Source organism: Choloepus didactylus, chromosome 1, assembly GCF_015220235.1.
Source record: "Choloepus didactylus isolate mChoDid1 chromosome 1, mChoDid1.pri, whole genome shotgun sequence".
In the NCBI taxonomy this organism is placed as follows: domain Eukaryota; kingdom Metazoa; phylum Chordata; class Mammalia; order Pilosa; family Megalonychidae; genus Choloepus; species Choloepus didactylus.
The window spans coordinates 145,422,332-145,447,739 of NC_051307.1; the positions used below are offsets into that span (position 1 = coordinate 145,422,332).

General features: G+C 36.6%; 1 protein-coding gene across 2 annotated transcripts in view; it reads right to left on the reverse strand.

The window, feature by feature from the left end:
- RNF13 (ring finger protein 13) overlaps positions 1–25,408 on the reverse strand; it is a 213,751-nt gene that overhangs the window by 64,626 nt on the left and 123,717 nt on the right. The window contains exons 5-6 of one of the 2 annotated variants that reach the window (XM_037842832.1): positions 11,136–11,223; positions 5,336–5,426 (exon numbers count right to left, since the gene is read on the reverse strand). In XM_037842832.1, coding sequence (XP_037698760.1) covers positions 5,336–5,426; positions 11,136–11,223 — 179 coding nt within the window. Of the gene's footprint in view, positions 1–5,335; positions 5,427–11,125; positions 11,224–25,408 lie in introns of both variants that reach the window. The other variant, XM_037842842.1, reaches the window with a different exon arrangement.

Genomic DNA, 25,408 nt, shown 5'->3' on the forward strand with positions numbered 1-25,408 from the left:
GAACTTAAAATAACCAAATGTAAACAAACAAACACACAAACAAAAAAAGATTGACCCTGAGTTGATAACTATTGAATCTAGGTGATGGGGAAATCATGAGGGTTTATTATGCTAATCTTTGTCTTTTGTGTATGCATGAATGTTTCCATAATAAAAACTAAAAAAAAAAAAAAAAAAAAAAAGATTGCAAGGCATACTAAAACTCAAAAAGAAATGGTCCAATCAAAGGAATAAATCAAAACATCAGAGGAGACAAAGAATCTTCAATAACTAATCAAAGATGTGCAAACAAATCTCCTGTATGAATTCAAAGAAATGAAAGAAAATATGCATAAAGAGATACAGGATATTAAGAAAACACTAGAGAGAACTTAAGATGGCGGCTAGGTGAGACAGGGCAAAAAAAAACATCTCCATGAAAAATACTAGATAAAAGCCAGAAAGTGACCCAGAACACCAGTTCCAGTGATGCACCAGCCGGACACAGTCTACTAAATCCACAGGAACCGTGCATTTGGAGAAACCAGGAGTCTTGTTATAGATTTAAGAGGTTAAATTTAAGCCCCATGGTAAACACAAAGAAATTATCAGAGAATAAGACCATAGAGATGAAAAATAGAGTATGGGTTATGAGAAGTGGGGGAAGGGGCAGTGGGGAGTTAAGAAATGAGTGTAGGGTTGCTGTTTGGGATGAAGGGAAATTTCTAGTAATGGATGGTGAGAAGGTGATAGCATTACAACATTCTAAATGTGATTAATACCATTAATGGAATGCTAGGGAGGGGTTGGAATGGGAAGATTTAGGCTGTATATATGTTTCCACAATTGAAAAAAAAAAGAAAAAGATAGTCTAAATAGGCAAGACAATTAAATGCCAAGGATGATCCTGGATGGGATCTGAGGATGGAGGAGAGGAGGCTCAAAGGGATACAGTTGGGACTTAAGGAAAAAAAAAAAGGAAATACAGAATGCAAGCTTTGTATCAATGTTGAATTTCTTGAACTTCTTAGCTGCGCTTAATGGGATTGCATAAAAGAATGTTCTTGTTCATGGGAACTGCATATGTGAATTATACTGTTTGTTCCAAGATGTGTGCAGCTTGCTCTCATATGTTCAGAAAACAGAGCAAAAGATGATGGATGATAGATAGGGAGGGAAGGAGGAAGGGAGGGAGGGAAAGAAAGAAATGGTAGTGTGACAGGATGTTAAAGTTCGTGGATCGGGGTATCAGGGGAGGGGGGTCGGGGTATGCTGGAGTTTTGTGTATGGGTTTTGTATTGTTTTTGCAACTGTTCCCATAAGTTTGAATTTATTTCAAAATAAAATTAAAAAAAAAAAGAAAACACTAGAAGACCATGAAGAACTTGAAAGAACAAGTAGAAAAATAACAGACATTATGGAAAAAAAATCAGTTAGCAGATATAATGGAAGAGGAGATAGCAAACAAAATACCTAGGCATAAATTTAACAAGAAATATTTTGCTCACATTAGGTTTTGGATGAAAAAACACTCCTGAGTGCATAAAAGTAGAAGTGGACAAATGGAAGGACGTATCATGTTCTTGGACAGGAAAATTCAACATCCTAATGATGTCAACTCTTCTTACATTAATTTACAAATATAATGAAATTCCAATGAAAATACCATCAGGTTTTTCTGGAGCTAAACAAGTTGATTATTATTATTAAATAAATGCTTTTGGAAGGAGAAACTGGAAGTCTCATACATTGCTAGTGGGGATTTAAAATAGTACAGTCACTTTGGAAAACAATCTGGCAGTTTCTCAAAAAGTTAAATGTTGTGTTACCATACAACCCTACAATTCCATTCTAGGTATAGACCCAAGAGAAATGAAAACACAGGTTCACACAAAAACCTGTACATAAGTGTTCATAGCAGCGTTATTCCTGATAGACAAAATGTGGAAACAAGTTAAATGCCCTTCAACCAATGAATGGATAAACAAAATGCTGCATAAATATATTTAATGAAATATTATTCAGAATAAAGTACCAACACATGCTACCTACCACATGGATGAACCTCTTATTTTCTTACATTTTCAAACTCATATATTCATGGATTTTTCTACCTAAATAATTAGAATTGGATTTCATTGTGCCGGTTTCCTCTTTTGGCACATGTGGATAATAAAAGATAATAGTAATACCCTTTAAAGGGTTGTTATAAGAATTAAATAAGTAACAAATGTTAAAGTTCTTGCTTTCATGAGGGCCTGGCACTAAATGCTCAATAAATATTAGCTGCTATTTTGATTAATATTGTAATCGTTGTTCCTCTTATTAAAAAGCCTGTTCCTGTCCACTTTGTTTTTGGCAGCTTTTCCATGGAACAAGGTTTAAAGTATCAGTTGCACTGTTTTCTACATTAGATGTGATAGCTGTGCCTTGAGATAGCTTTAGTCTTTACGTTACCTCTGTAATGCCATTTGGGTGGGGGTGGGAGCTTCCATACAGAAGCTATTATTCCAAATCAAACTTTTTAAACTTGAAAACTGACTTTCTGTCTTTGTAAAAGTGAGCCACTTATGAGCCCTCAATCATGGGACCTGCCCTTGGGAAGACTGTTACTGCAAAGGAGAGGCTAGGCCTGCTTATAATTGTGCCTAAGTATCTCCTCTTGAAAGCCTCTTTGTTGCTCAGAAGTGGCCCTCTTGTCTAGCTAAGCCAACTTGGCAGATGAAATCACTGTAAATCCCTTTGTCCAGTGTATGGATGGATGAGTAGAAAAATGGGGGCAAAACAAAAAAACAAACAAACAAACAAACAAAAAAAACATACCCAGTGTTCTTTTTTACTTTTAATTGTTCTTTTTCACTTTAATTTTTTTTTTATTTTTATTCTTATTACTTCTGTGTGTGTGGTAATGAAAACGTTCAAAAATTAATTTTGGTGATGGATGCACAACTATATGGTGGTACTGTGAACTGACTGTACGCTTTGAATGACTGCATGGTATGTGACTATATCTCAATAAAATTGAATTATTAAAAAGGAAAAAAAAAAAGTGAGCCACTTAACACATTTGTGTTTTGGATTCTATGGCTATGAAATAATTTCTTTTTTTTAAACTGCAAATATTATTGAGAATATTCACATAACCATATAATCCTTCCAAAGTATACACTGTTTCAAAGTATCATCACCTAGTTGCGCAATCATCACATTCTATTTTAGACCATTTTCATTACTCCAAACAGAAAAGTAACATAAAAAAAGAAACTCCAAAACACCCCATACCCCTTATCCCCCACCCATTATTGACCCCTAGTATGGGTGTGGTACATTTGTTATTGTTGATGAAAGAATATTAAGGTATTACTATTAATTATATTCCATATCTACTTTTTCCCCATATACCATTCTATTATTCTCTGTACAAGTATCATATGTTTGTACTAGTTAATGAAAGAACTTTATATTTGTAACGCTCATCATAAACAATGTCCACCACAAGGTTCACTGTGTTACACAATCCCATATTTTAATCTCTAGCTTTCCTTCTGGTGACCTACATGACTCTAAACAACCCTTTTAAACCATTTTCACCTACAATAACTCCCAATAACGAGCTACCCTCCCCTCTATCCATATCCAAACTTTTAAGTTCAACCTCATTAAAAATGCTGTACATATTAGGCAACTGCTCCCCATTCTCTAGCCTCATTCTATGTCTTGTAACCTATGTTCTAAGTTTTATGACTATGAGTTTAAACATTCTAGTTAGTTCATATTAGTGAAAGCATATAACATTTGTCCTTTTGTGTCTGACTTATTTCACTCGCCTTGTGTCCTCAAGTTCAACCATGTTGTCGCGTGCTTCAGGACTTCATCATTCCTTCTTACTGCTGAGTAATAGTCCATTGTATATATACAACATTTTGTTTATCCAATCATCAGTTGACGAACACTTGGATTGTTTCCATCTTTTGGCAATTGTGAATAATGTCGCTATGAACATTTGTGTGCAAACGTCTGTTCGTGTCACTGCTTTCAGATCTTCTGGGTATATATTGAGTAGCGGAATTGCTGAGTCATGGGGCAACTCAGTATTTAGTTTTCTGAGGAACTGCCAAACTGGCTCCCACAGTGGCTGTACCATTTTTCATTCCCACCAGCAGTGAATAAGTGTTCCTATTTCTCCACATCCTCTCCACCATTTGTGGTTTCCTGATGGTTTAATAGCAGCCATTCTAATAGATGTGAGATGATATCTCATTGTGGTTTTGATTTGCATTTCCCCAACAGCTAATGAATATGAACATCTTTTCATATACTTTTTAGCCATTTGTATTTCCTCTTTGGAGAAAAGTCTATTCATGTCTTTTGCCGATTTTATAATTCGGTTGTTTTGTCTTTTTATTGTTGAGTTGTAGGATTTCTTTATATATACTTGATTATCAAAACCTTATCCAATATGTGGTTACCAAATACTTTCTCCTATTAAGTTGGCTGCCTTTTCATTCTTTTGACAAAGTCCTTTGAAGCACAGAGGTATTCAATCTTGAGGGCTCCCATTTATTTAATTTTTCTTTCATTGCTTGTGCTTTAGGTATAAGGTCTAAGAAGCTATCTCCTACTGCTAGGTCTTGAAGATATTTCCCTATGTTTTATTCTAGGAGTTTTATGGTACTGGCTCATATATTTAGGTCTTTGATACACTTTGAGTTAATTTTTGTATAGGCTGTGAGGTAAGGGTCCTCTTTCATTCCTTTGATTATGGATATCCAGTTCTCCCACATCATTTACTGAAGAGCCTATTCTGACCCAGTTCAGTGGATTTGGAGGCCTTGTCAAAAATCAACTGATCATAGGGTCTATTCCTGAACTCTCAATTCGATTCCACTGATCAATAAGTTTTTATGATCTTTATGCCAGTACCATGATGTTTTGACCACTGTGGCTTTATAATAAGCTCTAAAGTCAGTAAGTGTGAGTTTTCTCATTTCATTCTTCTTATAACAATTTCTTTTTCATAAAATACAGACATTCCTTAATAGAAAATACCATACAACTGTGAATTGCATTGTTTTTAAATACTAATGTTTTGATAAAGCTGTAAGATTGAAAATTTTTATCTTTTTAGCAACATGGGTATCTTACTGTCCCTAGCATGAATATATTTCCAATACAAAATCACACAGAAGAAATAGAATACAGTACATCTCAAAATCATACCCGCTTAAAAAAGAGATCATTTAGCACAATGAACAGAGTATATGCTAAACATAACACTGATTTCAACTAGTATTATATAATTCTATATTAATATAAAGAATTTTAGGCTACATGATTTTTATTATCTATTACTTACCCTTTTTCATATGTGAATTCATCTTTCAGGGAATTAGCTGATGATTCACCAATAAAGACAGATGGAATGTCAATTTTCTTCAACACATCAACTGTGCAAAACATAATAAAATTATTTTGAAAAGCTCATATGTAATGTATAATCAATTTAACTTTCTTCATAATGGAGGCAACTGTGATTGGTAACAATTATGATCAACTCTCTACTGGTTGATTTTCCAGCTTATAGGTTATCATCAAAGTGATTGAGAAACATTTTTATAACATTTTAAATGACAAAAACCAATAGTTTACATATATATATATAATCTCACTTAATTCTCTCAATAGTCTTATGAGATTAAGACATGAAATTTTATTCTTAATATTTCCATATAATTGTTCTTCTATAAACATAATACTTTTAACTATTAGAGAAGGAAGAAGAGGGAAAAAAATATGTTTTCTTCCCACATAAAACTCAATTCTTAAGTGAAAAAATAAACATTTTTTTTAAACATACCCATTCCCGGGAAAGGACTAAGCCAGAGAGACTGTAAGAAAAGACCACTTTTCAATAGCCTGAAAAATGACACTAGACATATCCAGCTTTCCTGAGTAAAGGGCTGACAGACTTGATATGGGACTAGGATGGGAAAGTGGATAAATTTCTACTTCCTCCTAAGTCCACCATGGTAAAGCTTTGTGTTTTGATTGATATCTTAAGAAATTTACCTTTTATAACCCATATTCAAAACCACAGTTAACCAACTTCTCCGAAAAAAAAAAAGACTAGCAGCATATATTTAAAAAAAAAAAACAACAAAAAACCCACTTAAAAAACCCACAAATGACAAAGAAGAAAGAATTTTATAAGAATTACCCATTACTCAGGAATACAAATAAAAACAATTCTCTTAATGTTACTGCAGAAAAAGCAGCCTTATTATTAGCTATCAGATAATTTAACAGATTTGGCTTTAGAGAAAGTCTGTTTTATTTTTCAAAATAATTTTGTACAAATTTTTAAAAAAGAATGCACATTCATTGTGCATCTTTAAGAAGGTGGGGAGAGGACATAAGCAAACACAAAAAAACAGAACACAACCATAATCCTTCCCACCCAAAGACAAGGGTTGCTGTTGTTTTGAATAAACAGTTCTATAAGTTTTGAAAAACACATATAGCTATAATAACCACCATCCAATCAGAATAGAGAATGTTCCACTACCACCCCAAATTCCCTTGTACCACTTTTAGTAAACCCCATCCCCCAACCTCAACAACCACTGATTTGTTTTCTTATAAAGATGAGTTTTTAAATCTTGTATCCTTGGTAGAGAAAGATTTTTTCCTTCCAATTGTTTTTTTGCAAATATAAACACTGATTCTCATACACACAGTCACTCTCTCACCCTCTCTTTCTCTCACTTACTATCTCTCACACAGACATTTACCATGAAAGCCCAAGAGGGTAGAAATCAAAATGGTTAGTGAAGGAGTATTTATTTAATTATTTTTTATATAAATGGGATCAATAAAAAATTCATTTTATATCAATGGGATCATATAATCATGGGAAAAAGTGTAAACTCTTTTTCCAGTCACTGATGACACCTCAGATATCCTGTCATGTCAATAAATATAGATTCACCTCATCATTTTAATAGTTGCAGAGATACTGTTATATGACTATATATACATTTTAAGGAGATATTTTCTATCTTGCTAGGAGATTTTTCTCTTCCACATATCAGTTGAAAATCCATGTTATTTGATACTTAAAACTTGGAATTATAAATCCTCTGTATTTCATTATTTTCTGAAGACACCCTGATACTTTTGGCTTGTAACTACAGACTTAAAATTATAGGAAGTAATATAACTTCTTGGGTTATGACAGCTAAAGAGATGTAAAAAGCTTCTCACTTCAGTCTGATTAATAGGAAGGGAAAAAAATGCTGCGTGCAAATATGAATATTCATCTTAAAGACTTCGCAACATTATCTACTGAAAACAAAACCGAATATGTAGAAGTTCACCAAGCACTTTAAAAAAAAACACTAAATCTTAATTCACAAAACAACTCTGTGAAGTATGTACTGCCAAACAGTATTATCATAATATCATAAATAATTCATAATTTAAATCACCAGTCCCAACTTCTCCAGATTCTTACACCCAATTGCCTGTTCAATACTTCCACTTGGTTGCCTAAGAAATGTTTCTAACTTAATGTTTCTCAAACAGAATTCTTAATGTTTCCTGCTTCTCAATCAGCTCTAGGCCTAGTCTCTGTCATCTCCATAAACACCATCATCATTCACTTAGTTGCTCAGGCTAAACATCTTGAAGTCAACCTTGACTACACTCTTTCCTTTGCTCCCTATATCAAATCCTGCCAACTTAAAAGTACACCCGCAATCCTAATAGTCCAACCCATCATTATCTTTTGCCTGGCTACTGCAGCAACTTTCTACCTGGTGTCTCTGTTGGCCCTCTTGCCTGACTTTCATCTTCACCTTCAGTCTGTTCTCCAAAGAATAGCCACAGTGATCCTTTTAAAAATATAAATTAAGATCATCTGTTCAGAACCTACTTAGAATAAATTCATGATTTGGCCTCTGTCTCCCTCTCTAACTTCATCCCCCGATACTCTCTCCCTCCCTCACTGCACTCCAGCCATTGGATTTCTGCCATGCTTTAAAAACACCAAGCACGCTATACTTAGGGCTTTTGCACTTGCTGTTCCCTCTGCTTGGCTCCTCTTCCAGAAATCTGTATGACTCAGCCCCTCACTTTAATCTAAGCTCAAATGTCAATGTCTCAGACAAGACTTCTCCAACCACCTTACCTAAGACCCACCCACTTCTTACCCTTGTCACTCTATATCCCCTTAGCGAGACATATTTTTCTTCATAGCACTTGTCATTACATGACATTATAGCACATCTATATGATTATGTGTTTACTGCCTTTCTCCTAGCCTAGAATGTGATAGTAACAACAGAACAGCAGTAATAATAGCTAAACAACCAGTGAATGATTACTAAAAGCAAGGCAGTATTCTAGATGCTGAATATGTCTTAATTCATTTAATCCTCACAACAACCCAATGAGGTAAGCACAATTATCATTCCCATCTTATAGATCAGAAAACTGCGGCACAAAGATACTATGTAAGGTATCCAAGGTCCCACAGCCAGTAGGAGTGGAGCTGGGATTCAAACCTTAGCAGGCAGTTCCCAGAAACTCTTAACTATTGCACTCTACCACGTCAATGCAAGCCATGAGGTCAGTTTTTGATTACATTAATCCCTGCTATAGTTACAGTGCCTAAAACAGTGCTTAATGCAGAGCAGGCAGTCAAAAAATGTTTGCTGAAGGAATGAAGCAAGAGAAAAAGAAGAAACAAACCCAGAAATACAGGTAACTTGCCTTGGATATATAATTAGGAATTTGCACAGCCTGAACTCAAACCTGAGTCTTCTGACGTCCTATTTAGGCTCTGCCCATGCTGCCATGGCACAGGTTTTCTCATACACTTTCTCTCACATAATCTTTACAACCTTGTCAGGTCAAATAAACATCAAAATTATTCACACTTTTAGAGATGAAAAGAATGCACTCAGAAAGATTAAGTAACTCTCCCAAGGGCACAGGCTAATTTGTATACCCACTAACCTGGAATAGACCCACAATTTCGGGTTCTAAAGTTAGGGTATTTTCCATCACATTTCTGCCGCCTCCTGAAGATAAAGGTTGTTATTGGCTCACTGAGTTAACCCATCCTGTGTCCTGGCTGAAATAAAAACTGACACATTCCTTGTGTGAAGAGTTGGCAGCAAAGGGCTTTTAAACTTTCCTTTTGTTTCCAGACATTTGAACTTCCTTTCTTTTATTCTTCCACTATTTGTAGCTAAGAATGCCTTGAAAAGAGGGATAGATACATGCCCCACTAGATAAACCCATACTTTCCTTTCCTCTGTCAAGTAACAACAAATTTGAAAGTGGTAAAGATCTTTACAATACTTGTCTCTGGATATATGAGATGTTTAAACACATAAACACATATACACATGTGCGCGCGCGCGCGCGCGCACACACACACACACACACACACACACACACACACACGTGTGGATGGAGCAAAATAGCATAGAAAGTAATCCAAGCAATAAAGTCAAGAAGTGAAATCTAAGCAATCTTTGAAATAAAATAACTAAATTGGAACAATTTCCATGGCAACAGAGTATTGTATGATTACGTGCTACTTTTAAAATTTAGCACATTCTCCTTAGGAACCAACACTATTGGGGAACTGAGACTTATACAGCTTGTCAAATTTTTATTGAAAACATGTCAAAGAGTAATACCAGTTCACAAATACTAATCAGTTTGTTCAACCCAAAACATACTTAGCCCTTGAGAAGGTCTTGAGGATTTGCTACATGCTGGGCTCAGGCCTTTGGCAAGATACACAGTTGGTAACTTGCTCAAAGTTATAACTGTAATACAACTGGGAGCTTGAATTTGAATGCAGCTTTATTTCCAGAATATGTGTGGTTTCCATTCTGCTAGTAATATATACAGGCCACAAAAGTTACCAACCTGGGATGTATCACCTGGGATAATAATTTTTGTTAAAAAAAAAAAAAAAAAAAAAAAAAGGAGATAAATAAGAAGGAAAATGTGTCAAATCTGTAGTACCAACAGTCCTTCTTTATTTGCTAAATAAACTCCCTTTATCAATTCCTCTAATTCCCAGCAGTGGTTGTCAAACTGCTCCTGAAATACTCGAACCTCCTAGGGTACAACATGGATTCTACAATCAATGAAGATATAATCAGCTGGAAGCATAATAATGATAAATTAAAATATAAAGAAATTAATTAAGGAACTGTAGCAAGTTTTACATTTTGTATGTTGTAATTTTGCCTGAGATTATATTAGGAGTAAAGGAAGAATTCTATTCAAACAACAACGTTTTAGACTACAAAAAGAGGACTCTATATTCAAGGAATACAAAATATTCCCTATTAAGGATATAAAGTCCTAAATATGCTCCAGTGTACTAAGTCAGTCCACAGCTTTATGTCTGCTCCTTGTTTCAAGTCTTCCTTGAATATATGAATCAATGGAAAAGGTATTAGGGTTATGTACTAAAAGAAAAAAATGAAATATCATGTAATCATGTATGTCAGTAATGAATCATCTTGGTAAAACTTAGAAAGGTTTTGATAAAATCCATAGTTCCCTGAGTGAAAGAAAATAAGTCAAAGCATACAGCTTAAAAGTCATAGTCTAATTAAGGCTAGTTATTTCAATAAAATTGGTTCGTTTTCCCTACATGCTAATAGAGAGTAAGCAAAGTTACTCTCATTTCAAATGAAAACTACCAACATGCCCATTTATATTATTAAGTGACTAATAACCAACTGATAGAAGAAAGTGTATGTGGCTTTGAAATTCCACAAGAATACAGTAGCTTCTTGGTATATCAGCATTATCTTAAAATTTAATATTGTGAATCTCTAAATAAATCACAAAAATCTTTCTATGGGATTCTTAACTCAGGACTTAGTTTTCACCAAAATATCAACAAATCTTCTAAAGTAAAACATATAGGTTCAGAAAAGAACAAGTGAATTCCACATCCATTATAAATAAAATTGTTTCAAGAGGGTTAAGAATTGGGAATTATCTTTCTAATAAACAAGAAATTTTGTCTCAAACAGAAAATGAAAGAAGGGAAATCTGTTAATTTTTTGTTTTGAATGATCTGTCAAACAGGATAGAAGAAAAGTGATACCTGTACTTACTGTCGTTGGATCCCATGCTAATGAGGTCATCAGAATCAACATTGTGAACTATGGCTGCTTTGAATCCTGCTCTCTGTGCATTTAAAACCTGCAAGTTAGAAAACAGCCAGTTATAAAAAGGGAAAAGTGCTATATCACTACATGATGTAGGTTTTACAGTCAATTCTCGAGGACTTCTTTAAGATAGCTTCTTAATTTCATTCATCGCATTAAGTGAAATCAGAGGCAAATGAAATATAGGGATAAAAGCTAAAATATTAAAGGGACCCAAAGCAATAAACCCACCTAGTTCTAAAAAGGTAGAAGGACTTGCTGTGATCAGGCTCAGTAGCCATCAGACTTTGGGAATTCAAATCCCACCACTGCTACTTATTAGTGGGATGAACTTGGACAAAATACTTTCTCCCTATAATCCTTAGTTTCCTCATTTATAGGATGCAAATAATAACTACTGTTCTCACATGTAAAATAATATTTTTAAGTGGTTAATACTATGCCCAACACATAGAAATGAGTCAAATAAAAGCTATTCTTATTATCAGCATGATCATCAATAATGTTCTTTAAAATTCTTTTCTAAAGCTTTGCATGGATTAAAAATAACCTCCTGCCAGAAGTTGCTTATTCTGGTTCTACCTAGTTATATATACTTTCTTAAAGTTAGTCTCCAAAATAGCAATCTTTGTACTGTAAGAATATGGATGTGTGGAAAGATTTTCTTATATTAAAGATCTCAGAAGTATCCATTCTTGTTATTATACCTCACTTTAAAAATAACAATCTGTTTTAAATAAAAATAAATCCAGACCTCTTAAACTACTTATTGTACTACCCTTGGACCACTGGTAAAAATGAGGGATCAGATCAGATCAGATGTGCCTTTTTATATTTCTCCCAAGCACTGCATTGGTATGTTAGTTTGTTCTCTTTGGGCTCTTAAAATCACAGTGCAACACAGATTTCAAAGCACATGAAACTGGTGAGCACTGAAAGTTAAGAACTGGTGGACCTTATTTTTTTGGTCACCCTATAATGTCCACACAGAAAAGACTTCATATGAAAACTAATATTTTTTGATTCATGCTTCTTACCCCTCTCTTTTCCATCAGACCAAGGGATTTTTAACCTGAAGTCCATGGAAGCCCCTCCCCACAAATCCTCCCATATTGGCTTTGATGGACAGGTTTGAACAAGGATCTATGATTTTTCCTAAAAACATAAGTAATTTTTGAACTTAACTATATTTTTATATAAATTTGAGCCCAAAAATATACTACATTAACTGAAAGTTCCTCAAAGGTAAGGCTATGTCTTTCCTCTCTTTTATCCCTTGGCATTGGGCATGGAGCAGGCCCTAACAAATGTTTCAATATAGAATTGAACAAAACTACAAGGAACAGAGGTTAGTCCAATATTGTAATACATTTTCACCAACTTAATTCCTAGCCTCAGTTTCACTAGACTTTTTGTTTCAAATCTGTGAAACTGGTAATACTGTGAAAGATTCCCAAGACAACACTGCTGATGGAACAAAGATTTGCATTTATCATTGACCAAATTCTGTCCCTGAAACAGGACAACTACACAATAAAGACTAGACTTGAAACAAGGGTTTACTCTATCTCAATATCAAAGTTATGCTTCTCAAATATGTACCATCCTTATCTTAGAGCTATATGTACTTGAAAAATTAGATATTTTTAAAAAGGCAAACAGTACTCTGAAGGAAATACTAACAAAGCGAAGTGTAAAAAGGGTTAATGCCTTTAAAATTTGATGAACCATTTATACAACAAACTTTCTATATGATCCAAAGAATCTGAAAATAGATCATTATATTTATATGTAAAAGAGATAATAAAACTTGGGTCTTTTTAATTAATTACATTAAATATTGGTTAAATAAAATGAACTTGGGTAGGCAAAAATTAGGTAGGAAGTTATTAACGTATTAATAACTTAATATGTTAAGAAATTCTTGAAATATATCACCTTACGATCAATGTATGTGTCTCAAAAAGTGTCTCTAATATTTATACTTTTAAGAAACAGGCAAACTAATTTATAAAAGAATTTCCATAATGTCTAATATTATATTTAATTTATCACCATTATAATTCAAAGTTCTGCTATAATTCAATAAAAATAAAACCTCACTCAGGCTCCCAAGAGTTAGGGAAAACCCAAAGAGTCAAGTTCCCAAGAATTAAAAAAATTCCAAAGTTTTCACACCGACTCTGGATTTGAAAGCTAGCTAAGATAAATGAGGCCCATATACACAACCATAATCAGGCAAGTTGATTTTGCACAGAGCAAAACTGTCCTCTATTTATTTTTATTTTTTAATATATATATAATTTTTATTGAGATTGTTCACACACCATACAACAATCCAAAGATCCAAAGTGTACAATCAATTGCCCATGGTACCATCATACAGATGTGCATTCATTACCACATTTTTTTTTTCAATTTTTAGAACATTTTCATCACTCCAGAAAAGAAATAAAGACAAAAAAAGGAAACTCAAATCCTCCCATACCCCTAACCACACCCCCTCTCCATTATTGATTCATAGTTCTGGTATAGTACATTTGTTACTGTTGATGAAAAAATGTTAAAATACTAATAAGTGTAGTATATAGTTTGCAACAGGTATATATTTTTTCCTATATTCCTCTCAATTATTAACTTCTGGTTATAGTGTCATACATTTATTCTAGTTCATGAAAGAGAGTTCTAGTATTTGTAGTTAATCATGGACATTGTCCACCACAAGATTCATTGTTTTATAGATTCCCATTTTTTTTTTTTGAAATTTTTTTTTATTGAGATATATTCACATACCATGCAGTCGTACAAAACAAATCGTACTTTCGATTGTTTACAGTACCATTACATAGTTGTACATTCATCACCTAAATCAATCCCTGACACCTTCATTAGCACACACACAAAAATAACAAGAATAATAATTAGAGTGAAAAAGAGCAATTGAAGTAAAAAAGAACACTGGGTACCTTTGTCTGTTTGTTTCCTTCCCCTATTTTTCTACTCATCCATCCATAAACTAGACAAAGTGGAGTGTGGTCCTTATGGCTTTCCCAATCCCATTGACACCCCTCATAAGCTACATTTTTATACAACTGTCTTCGAGATTCATGGGTTCTGGGTTGTAGTTTGATAGTTTCAGGTATCCACCACCAGCTACCCCAATTCTTTAGAACCTAAAAAGGGTTGTCTAAAGTGTGCGTAAGAGTGCCCACCAGAGTGATCTCTCGGCTCGATTTGGAATCTCTCTGCCACTGAACCTTATTTCATTTCCTTTCACATCCCCCTTTTGGTCAAGAAGATGTTCTCCATCCCACGATGCCAGGTCTACATTCCTCCCCGGGAGTCATATTCCACGTTGCCAGGGAGATTCACTCCCCTGGGTGTCTGATCCCACGTAGAGGGGAGGGCAGTGATTTCACCTTTCAAGTTGGCTTAGCCAGAGAGAGAGGGCCACATCTGAGTAACAAAGAGGCATTCAGGAGGAGACTCTTAGGCACAAATATAGGGAGGCCTAGCCTCTCCTTTGCAGCAACCGTCTTCCCAAGGGTAAAACTTATGGTAGAGGGCTCAACCCATCAAACCACCAGTCCCCTATGTCTGTGGTCATGTTAGCAACCATGGAGGTGGGGTAGGCGAATACCCCTGCATTCTCCACAGACTCCTCAAGGGGGCACTACATCATTTTTTTTTCCTTGTTTTTCTTTCTTTCTTTTTTTTTTTTAACTTTCCCTTCTTTTTTAAATCAACTGTATGAAAAAAAAGTTAAAAAGAAAACAAACATACAATAAAAGAACATTTCAAAGAGACCATAACAAGGGAGTAAGAAAAAGACAACTAACCTAAGATAACTGCTTAACTTCCAACATGTTCCTACTTTACCCCAAGAAAGTTACATAATATAGCAACCTTTCTGTGAACTTGTTCCTACCATATCCATCAGAAATTAACAGACCATAGTCATTTCTGGTCATCCCCAGAACGTTAAATAGCTTATCTGTTCTTCTTGGAATATTGTTCCCCCTTCCTTAATTGCTCTCTACTGCTAGTTCCCCTACATTCTACATTATAAACCATTCGTTTTACATTTTTCAAAGTTCACATTAGTGGTAGCATATAATATTTCTCTTTTTGTGCCTGGCTTATTTCACTCAGGATTATGTCTTCAAGGTTCATACATGTTGTCATATGTTTCACGAGATCGTTCCTTCTTACTGCCGCGTAGTATTCCATCGTGTGTATATACCACATATTATTTATCCACTCATCTGTTGAAGGACGTTTGGGTTGTTTCCATCTCTTGGCAATTGTGAATAATGCTGCTATGAACATTGGCGTGCAGATATCTGTTCGTGTCTCGGCTTTCCGATCTTCCGGGTATATACCGAGAAGTGCAATCGCTGGATCGAATGGTAACTCTATATCTAGTTTTCTAAGGAACTGCCAGGCTGACTTCCAGAGTGGCTGAACCATTATACAGTCCCACCAACAATGAATAAGAGTTCCAATTTCTCCACATCCCCTCCAGCATTTGTAGTTTCCTGTTTGTTTAGTGGCAGCCATTCTAACCGGTGTTAGATGGTATCTCATTGTGGTTTTAATTTGCATCTCTCTAATAGCTAGTGAAGCTGAACATTTTTTCATGTGTTTCTTGGCCATTTGTATTTCCTCTTCAGAGAACTGTCTTTTCATATCTTTTGCCCATTTTATAATTGGGCTGTCTGTACTATTGTCATTGAGTTGTAGGATTTCTTTGTATATGCAAGATATCAGTCTTTTGTCAGATACATGGTTTCCAAAAATTTTTTCCCATTGAGTTGGCTGCCTCTTTACCTTTTTGAGAAATTCCTTTGAGGTGCAGAAACTTCTAAGCTTGAGGAGTTCCCATTTATCTATTTTCTCTTTTGTTGCTTGTGCTTTGGGTGTAAAGTCTAGGAAGTGGCCGCCTAATACAAGGTCTTGAAGATGTTTTCCTACATTATCTTCTAGGAGTTTTATGGTGCTTTCTTTTATATTGAGATCTTTGGTCCATTTTGAGTTAATTTTTGTGCAGGGGGTGAGGTAGGGGTCCTCTTTCATTCTTTTGGATATGGATATCCAACTCTCCCAGCCCCATTTGTTGAAAAGACCATTATGACTCAGTTCAGTGACTTTGGGGGCCTTATCAAAGATCAGTCGGCCATAGATCTGAGGGTCTATCTCTGAATTCTCAATTCGATTCCATTGATCTATATGTCTATCTTTGTGCCAGTACCATGCTGTTTTGGCAACTGTGGCTTTATAATAAGCTTCGAAGTCAGGGAGTGTAAGTCCTCCCACTTCGTTTTTCTTTTTTAGAGTGTCTTTAGCAATTCGAGGCATCTTCCCTTTCCAAATAAATTTGATAACTAGCTTTTCCAAATCTGCAAAGTAGGTTGTTGGAATTTTGACTGGGATTGCATTGAATCTGTAGATGAGTTTGGGTAGAATTGACATCTTAATGACATTTAGTCTTCCTATCCATGAACATGGAATATTTTTCCATCTTTTAAGGTCCCCTTCTATTTCTTTTAGTAGAGTTATGTAGTTTCCTTTGTATAGGTCTTTTACATCTTTGGTTAAGTTTATTCCTAGGTACTTGATTTTTTTAGTTGCTGTTGAAAATGGTATCTTTTTCTTGAGTGTCTCTTCAGTTTGTTCATTTCTAGCATATAGAAACATTACTGACTTATGTGCATTAATCTTGTATCCCGCTACTTTGCTAAATTTGTTGATTAGCTCTAGTAGCTGTATCGTCGATTTCTCAGGGTTTTCTAGATATAAGATCATATCGTCTGCAAACAATGACAGTTTTACTTCTTCTTTTCCAATTTGGATGCCTTTTATTTCTTTGTCTTGCCGGATTGCCCTGGCTAGCACTTCCAGCACAATGTTGAATAACAGTGGTGATAGCGGGCATCCTTGTCTTGTTCCTGATCTTAGAGGGAAGGCTTTCAGTCTCTCACCATTGAGTACTATGCTGGCTGTGGGTTTTTCATATATGCTCTTTATCATGTTGAGGAAGTTTCCTTCAATTCCTACCTTTTGAAGTGTTTTTATCAAAAAGGGATGTTGGATTTTGTCAAATGCTTTTTCAGCATCTATTGAGATGATCAATTGATTTTTCCCTTTCGAGTTTTTAATGTGTTGTAATGCATTGATTGTTTTTCTTATGTTGAACCATCCTTGCATGCCTGGAATGAACCCCACTTGCTCATGGTGTATGATTTTTTTAATGTGTCTTTGGATTTGATTTGCAAGTATTTTGTTGAGGATTTTTGCATCTATATTCATTAGGGAGATTGGCCGGTAGTTTTCCTTTTTTGTAGCATCTTTGCCTGGTTTTGGTATTAGATTGATGTTAGCTTCATAAAATGAGTTAGGTAGTGTTCCATTTTCTTCAATGTTTTGAAAGAGTTTGAGTAAGATTGGTGTCAGTTCTTTCTGGAAAGTTTGGTAGAATTCCCCTGTGAAGCCGTCTGGCCCTGGGCATTTATTTGTGGGAAGATTTTTGTTGACTGATTGGATCTCTTTGCTTGTGATGGGTTGGTTGAGGTCTTCTATTTCTTCTCTGGTCAGTCTAGGTTGTTCATATGTTTCCAGGAAATTGTCCATTTCTTCTACACTGTCCAGTTTGTTGCCATACAGTTGTTCATAATATCCTCTTATAATTTTTTAATTTCTTCAGGATCTGCAGTTATGTCACCTTTTTCATTCATTATTTTGTTTATATGGGTCTTCTCTCTTTTTGATTTTGTCAGTCTAGCTAGGGTCTTGTCAATCTTGTTGATCTTCTCAAAGAACCAACTTGTGGTGATATTTATCCTCTCTATTGTTTTTTTGTTCTCTATGTCATTTATTTCTGCTTTAATCCTTGTTATTTCTTTTCTTCTACTTGGTTTAGGATTGGTTTGCTGTTCATTTTCTAGCTTCTTCAGTTGATCCATTAGTTCTTTGATTTTGGCTCTTTCTTCCTTTTTAATATATGCGTTTAGTGCTATAAATTTCCCCCTTAGCACTGCTTTTGCTGCATCCCATAGGTTTTGGTATGTTGTGTTCTCATTTTCATTCGTCTCTATATATTTAGCAATTTCTCTTGCTATTTCTTCTTTAACCCACTGATTGTTTAGGAGTGTGTTGTTTAACCTCCAGGTATTTGTGAATTTTCTAAGTCTCTGATGGTTATTGACTTCTAATTGTATTCCATTGTGGTCAGAGAATGTGCTTTGAATAATTTCAATCTTTTTAAATTTATTGAGGCTTGTTTTATGTCCCAGCATATGATCTATTCTGGAGAAAGTTCCGTGAGCACTAGAAAAGTATGTGTATCCTGGTGATTTGGGATGTAATGTCCTGTAGATGTCTGTTAAATCTAATTCATTTATCAGATTGTTTAGGTTTTCAATTTCCTTATTGGTCTTCTGTCTGGTTGATCTATCTATAGGAGAGAGTAATGTGTTGAAGTCTCCCACAATTATTGTGGAAACATCAATTGCTTCCTTTAGTTTTGCCAGTGTTTCTCTCATGTATTTTGTGGCACCTTGATTGGGTGCATAGACATTTACGATTGTTATTTCTTCTTGCTGAATTGCCCCTTTTATTAGTATGTAGTGGCCTTCTTTGTCTCTCAAAACATCCCTGCATTTGAAGTCTATTTTATCTGAGATTAATATTGCTACACCTGCTTTCTTTTGGCTGTAGCTTGCATGAAATATTTTTTTCCATCCTTTCACTTTCAGTTTCTTAGTGTCCCTGTGTCTAAGATGAGTCTCTTGTATGCAGCATACTGATGGTTCATTTTTTTTGATCCATTCTGCGAATCTATATCTTTTAATTGGGGAGTTTAATCCATTTACATTCAACGGTATAACCGTGAAGGCATTTCTTGAATCGGCCATCTTATCCTTTGGTTTATGTTTGCCATATTTTTCCCCTCTGTCTATTAATATCCTTTATTGTACCCATACCGAACCTCTTTAGTACTGAACCTTTCTGCAAGTCTCTCTGTCCTGTCTTTGTTTCTCTGTCTGTAGGGCTCCCTTTAGTATCTCCAGTAGGGCAGGTCTCTTGTTAGCAAATTCTCTCAGCATTTGTTTGTCTGTGAAAAATTTAAGCTCTCCCTCAAATTTGAAGGAGAGCTTTGCTGGATAAAGTATTCTTGGCTGGAAATTTTTCTCACTCAGAATTTTAAATATATCGTGCCACTGCCTTCTCGCCTCCATGGTGGCTGCTGAGTAGTCACTACTTAGTCTTATGCTGTTTCCTTTGTATGTGGTGAATTGCTTTTCTCTTGCTGCTTTCAGAACTTGCTCCTTCTCTTCTGTGTTTGACAGTGTGATCAGAATATGTCTCGGAGTGGGTTTATTTGGATTTATTCTATTTGGAGTTCGCTGAGCATTTATGATTTGTGTATTTATGTTGTTTAGAAGATTTGGGAAGTTTTCCCCAACAATTTCTTTGAATACTCTTCCTAGACCTTTACCCTTTTCTTCCCCTTCTGGGACACCAATGAGTCTTATATTTGGACGTTTCATATTATCTATCATATCCCTGAGGTCCATTTCGATTTTTTCAATTTTTTTCCCCATTCTTTCTTTTATGCTTTCATTTTCCATTGTGTCATCTTCCAGGTCACTGATTCGTTGTTCAACTTCCTCTAGTCTTGTACTATGAGTGTCCAGAATCTTTTTAATTTGGTCAACAGTTTCTTTAATTTCCATAAGATCATCCATTTTTTTATTTAGTCTTGCAATGTCTTCTTTATGCTCTTCTAGAGTCTTCTTGATTTCCTTCATATCCTGTACTATGGTCTCACTGTTCATCTTTAGTTCTTTGAGTAGCTGCTCTAGGTGCTGTGTCTCTTCTGGTCTTTTGATTTGGGTGCTTGGGCTTGGGTTATCCATATCGTCTGGTTTTCTCATATGCTTTATAATTTTCTGTTGTTTTTGGCCTCGTGGCATTTGCTGAACTTGATAGGGTTCTTTTAGGGTTTGTAGACCTATTGAAGTCCTTATCTCTAATTTATCAGATCTACAGCTTCGTGGAGTACACTTTCTCTAACTAACCAGCAGGTGGCGTCCACGAGCCACCTGTTCTCCAGAAGCCAGTTCTCCCCTGCTTAGCCTTTTTGGTGAGTGGGGGAGTGAGTCTTGTGGGGCCCAATTGGTGTACCAAGCTTGCGTGTGTAGTTGGTGTTGCCTGCCCTGTATGTGGGGCGTGTTTCTGGGCAGTCGGGGAGGGAGGGTGGTGCTAACAATCAAATCTCCCTGGTGATCCTAGAGTTTTAAAGCTGCTGCAATAGTCTAATCCTTCAGTTCAGTCCTGCCACAGTTTGTCTCTGCCACTGACCCACAAGTCCTTGGTATTGGCGTATGGCTCCTGAGACTTGCAAGTGGGCCCCTCTTTCAGGTTGTGCACCCCGGGTCCTCTGTTGAGGGATGACTGTGCTATGTCACAGGTGAGTGCCGTCCCCCCAGGGCAGTTCTGGGCTGCTGGGCTGTGTAGGGAGGCTCCCAGTCTGCTCAAATGATGGCTGAATGGGGCTTTGTTAATTCATACTGCTCCACCTTCCCAACTCTGGGACAATCAGCTGAGGTTGCAGGGAAGGCTAATGTCCACGCCCAGTTTCGTGGTGTGTGCCTGTTATTTGAAGCACTTCCGTCACACTGGGTTGTCTGGGGCAGCTCTGGGCTATGGGGCTGGCGATGGGCAGGAGTGTTTCCTGTCCACCAGGATGGTGGCTGTGAACGGACACCCCCCTTTTCTTGGGAAGTTGTGGTGTTTAGTGAATTTTCTCAGCCACTGAATTATTGCCTTTTGTCTCAGAGCTCTCTTAGTTCTGCTCTTGACTTGACGTGCCCAAATTGAAAGTCTCTGAAGCTTTCTGTATTGGGCTTCTTAGAGTAATTGTTTTAGAAAAAGAAAAAAGGATTAAAAAAAAAAAAAAAAAAAAAAAGGGCCCTCCTCAGAGATCTAATGGGTTATTGAAATGCTAAGAGACAAAGCAACCAGGGCCATTAAGGAAAGGTCCACAGGGCAGAGAGATCGGCTTTTCTTCGGGATTTGCATATGCGCCTTAGGGCCTGAGCTCCGCCCTTCCCCTTTCTGTGTTCACCAGAACTCCAAAAATCCTCTGCTTTTATTTTGGAGTTTTTCGTGCTGTTTTTTTTTTTCTATGCCTGTCTCCTCTCTGCTGGGCTGGCTGCTCTCAGATTCTCTGGTGTCTGGTCTCAGTCTATCAATGGTTGGAGTCTGGATCAGTAGAATGAGTTTCCGATAAGAGTAGCCACTGCAGTTCTCCCTTCTCCTTCCCGGAGCTGACAGCCCCTCCTCCCACGGGACTGAGCCTGGCAGGGAGGGGCGCGGGTCCCCTGGCCGCAAAAACTTACAGATTTCGCTGATCTCAGCAGTTCGACGTTTTCATGAGTGTTCTATGAAGTATGCCCAAAGTCAGATTGCTCTGTGGTGTCCAGTCCACGCAGTTCCTGGCTTTCTACCTACTTTCCCGGAGGAGTAACTAAAACATACAGCTCACCAGTCTGCCATCTTGCCCCGCCTCCCTAGATTCCCATTTTTTAACCTCCAACTTTCCTTCTGGTGACATATGTGACTCTGAGCTTCCCCTTTCCACCACCCTCACATACCTTTCAGCACTGTTAAGTTATTCTCACAACATGCTACATTCACCCCTGTCCATTTCCAAACATTTAAGTTCACCCTAGTTGAACATTCTGCTCATAATAAGCAACCGCTCCCCATTCTTAAGCCTCATTCTATACGCTGGCAACTTATATTTCATGTCTATGAGTTTACATATTATAATTAGTTCATATCAGTGAGATCCTGCAAAATTTGCCTTTATGTGTCTGTCTTATTTCACTCAATATAGTGCCTCAAGGTTTTTTCATCAACCCCTTTCTTTTAAGACGGTTTTCTTCACACACCATACATTCCTTCCTAAGTAAACAATCACTGGTTCCCTTATAGTCACATATTTATGTATTCAGGACCATTGCCACTATCTATATAAGGACATCTCCATTTCTTCCACAAAGGAGGAAAAGTCAAAGAAGGCAGACAGACAAAAGAAAAAGAAAAGAAAAAGAGAGAGAGAACAACATCAACAAAAACATGACAGCTAGAAAGCAACAAAAGGAAAGATAGCATTAACCTAAAGTAGAATAAAGAGTCAGACAACATCACCAATGCCAGGAGTCCCATATCCTTCCTCTATGTGCTCCCCGATATGCATTTAGCTTTGGTATACTGCCTTTGTTATACTAAAGGAAGCATAATACAATGTTTCCATTAACTATAGTATCTAGTTTGCATTGATTGTATTTTCCCACCAATCCCACCCTATTTTTAACACCTTGCAATGCTGACATTCATTTGTCTACCTCATGTAAAAATGTATTTTTACCTTTTATTACAATCATTGAGCACCCTAGGTTTCCCTGAGTTACATAGTCCCAGTCTTAATCCTTCACCTTTTGTTCTGGTGTCCCACATGATCCCAACCTTCCTCTTTCACCCATACTCAGAGTCATCTTTGTTCAGTATATTTACACTGTTGTGCTACTATCTCCTCTCACTCCTGTCTTTTCCTTTCTGTCTGCAGTGCTTCCTTTAGTGTTTCCTGTAGAGCAGGTATCTTGTTCACAAACTCTGTCATTGTCTGTTTGTCAGAGAATATTTTAAGCTCTCCCTCATATGTGAAGGACAATATAATCCATACATTTGCTGGATATAGGATTCTTGGTTGGTGGTTTTTCTCTTTCAGTCTCTTAAGTATATCACCCCACTTCCTTCTTGCCTCCATGGTTTCTTTTGAGAAATCTGCACATAGTCTTATCAAGCTTCCTTTGTATGTGATGGATCGCTTTTCTCTTGCTGCTTTCAGAATTTTCTCTTTATCTCTGATGTTTGATAATCTGATTATTAAACGTCTTGGTGTAGGCCTATTCAGATCTATTATGTTTGGGGTACGCTGCACTTCTTGGATCCGTAATTTTGTCTTTCATAAGAGACGGGAAATTTTCATTGATTATTTTCTCTATTATTGTTTCTGCCCCTTTTGCCTTTTCTTCTCTTTCTGGGACACCTATGACACACATACATTCCTGATTTTCACTTTGTCCTTAAGTTCCTGGAGATGTTGATTGTATTTTTCCATTCATTTCTCTATGTGTTCTTTTGTGTGTAGGCTTTCACGTGCCTTGTTCTCCAGTTCCTGAGTGTTTTCTTCTGCCTCTTAAGATCTGCTGTTGTATGTTTCCATTGTGTCTTTCATCTCTTGTGTTGTGCCTTTCATTGCCATAGATTCTGCCAGTTGGTTTTTTGAACTTTCAATTTCTACCTTATGTATGCCCAATGTTTTCAGTATACACTTCATCTCTTTTCCCTAAACTTTTTGAATTGAGTTACTATTAGTTGTTTAAATTCCTGTATCTCAGTTGAAGTGTAAGTCTGTTCCTTCGACTGGGCCATAACTTTGTTTTTCTTAGTGTAGATTGTAGTTTTCTGTTGTCTAGGCATGGTTTCCTTGCTTACCCCAGTCAGGTTTAACGAGACCAAAATGGGCTCCAGTCCCAGAAGGAAGAACCATTCAGTATCTGGTTTTCCTGAGGGTGTCTTCGATTGTTACACCCTGTGAGGCCTCAAGTCACTGTGCTTTTCCACCCAGCAGGTGGCACCTGTCAGCCTGTAGCTCCAGACTGGTGTAAGGAGGTGTGGCCTGTGGCTGTTCTCTCCCAGGCTCTGGGGTCTGGTTCTGAATGGAAGGCAGGTAGTAGAGTTGGGCCCCACATCTCTCTTCTCAGGGAAGATGGACCCCTAGGGAGAGGTCATTAGCATTTCAATGGTCTCTCTCTATCTGTGCTATCTCCACCTTTGTCTGGGTCAGAGCACTGGGAACTGAAAATGGCTAAGGCTCTCTCCTATGAGCCGAAACAGGGACAGAAAGCCCCCCTCAGGTCTGTTGGGGATTTGTATCGAGCAGTCCACACTTGTTAATTAAAACCCTATTTGGAGCTCAGTTGAGCTATATTGACTTGCTCAGAGAAAGCTGCTCTCTAGCATCACAAGGCTTTGCATCTCGGGCCATGGGAGGAGGGGGCTCCCAGCTTGGATCCGCAGTTTTTACTTACAGATTTTATGCTGCGATCTCGGGCATTCCTCCCAATTTAGGTTGGTGCATGATGAGTGGACAGTCATGTCTGTCCCCCCGCAGTTATTCCAGATTATTTACTAGTTGTTCCTGGTTGTTTGTTAGTTGTTCCAGGGGGACTAACTAGCTTCCACTCCTCTCCATGCCACCATCTTAGATCTCCTTCTACATTACTTTTGACTTCTCTAAAACTACCCTACAAATACAAGTTGGAACTCTGAAAGAGACAGCTATGTGGATGAACCAGAATAATATTATCCTATTACTGAAAAAAAAAAAAAACCAAACTGAAATCTGTAGAAGAGATGAGTGTTTCAAGGAATTGATATTTTATTGGTCTTTACAGCCTCCATAGCACCTATGAAATGGTTTAGCACAGAACAGGTACTCATTAAATAGTACTTGAATAAAGTATATGCTAAGATTAATAGTTCACATTATAACATTATAAACACAAAAGATAAAATTACGCAGAAACAGATTATTTAAAATTAATTAAAATAACATATCTAGTTTACTGATGCAGACACTACTAATTTATTGTTGGGAATAATGGCAAGAAAATCAGTGAGCCAAGAAAACTGTTCCAACGAATGTTTTGCAACCATGTAAGGAAGGGTCAATAATTAAGAAAGTCTACTATTTTTTGCCTATGAGTGCATGTTTTTTTTTTTTTTTTTTTTTTTTTGCATACATGTTCTTATTTATTTTCCTTCAGTATTTATTTTGAAAAATTTCAAATTTACCAAAAAGTTGCACGCACATGTGCTCTTCGTCTACACTCACCAGTCATTAACATTTCCCCCCAGTTGTTCTGAGCCCCCTTGTGGGCTCGTGCTCATGCTCTCTGGAACCCACATTTATTTATTTATTTATTTTCTGGAGAACCATTTGAGAGTAATTTGCAGATATTATACTTCATCCCTAAACACTTGGCTGCTATGACAGATACCACAAATTGGTTGGCTTAAACAACAGGAATGTTTTCTCTCACATTGGAGGCTGTAAGTTTAAAATCAAGGTTATTGCCAGGCCA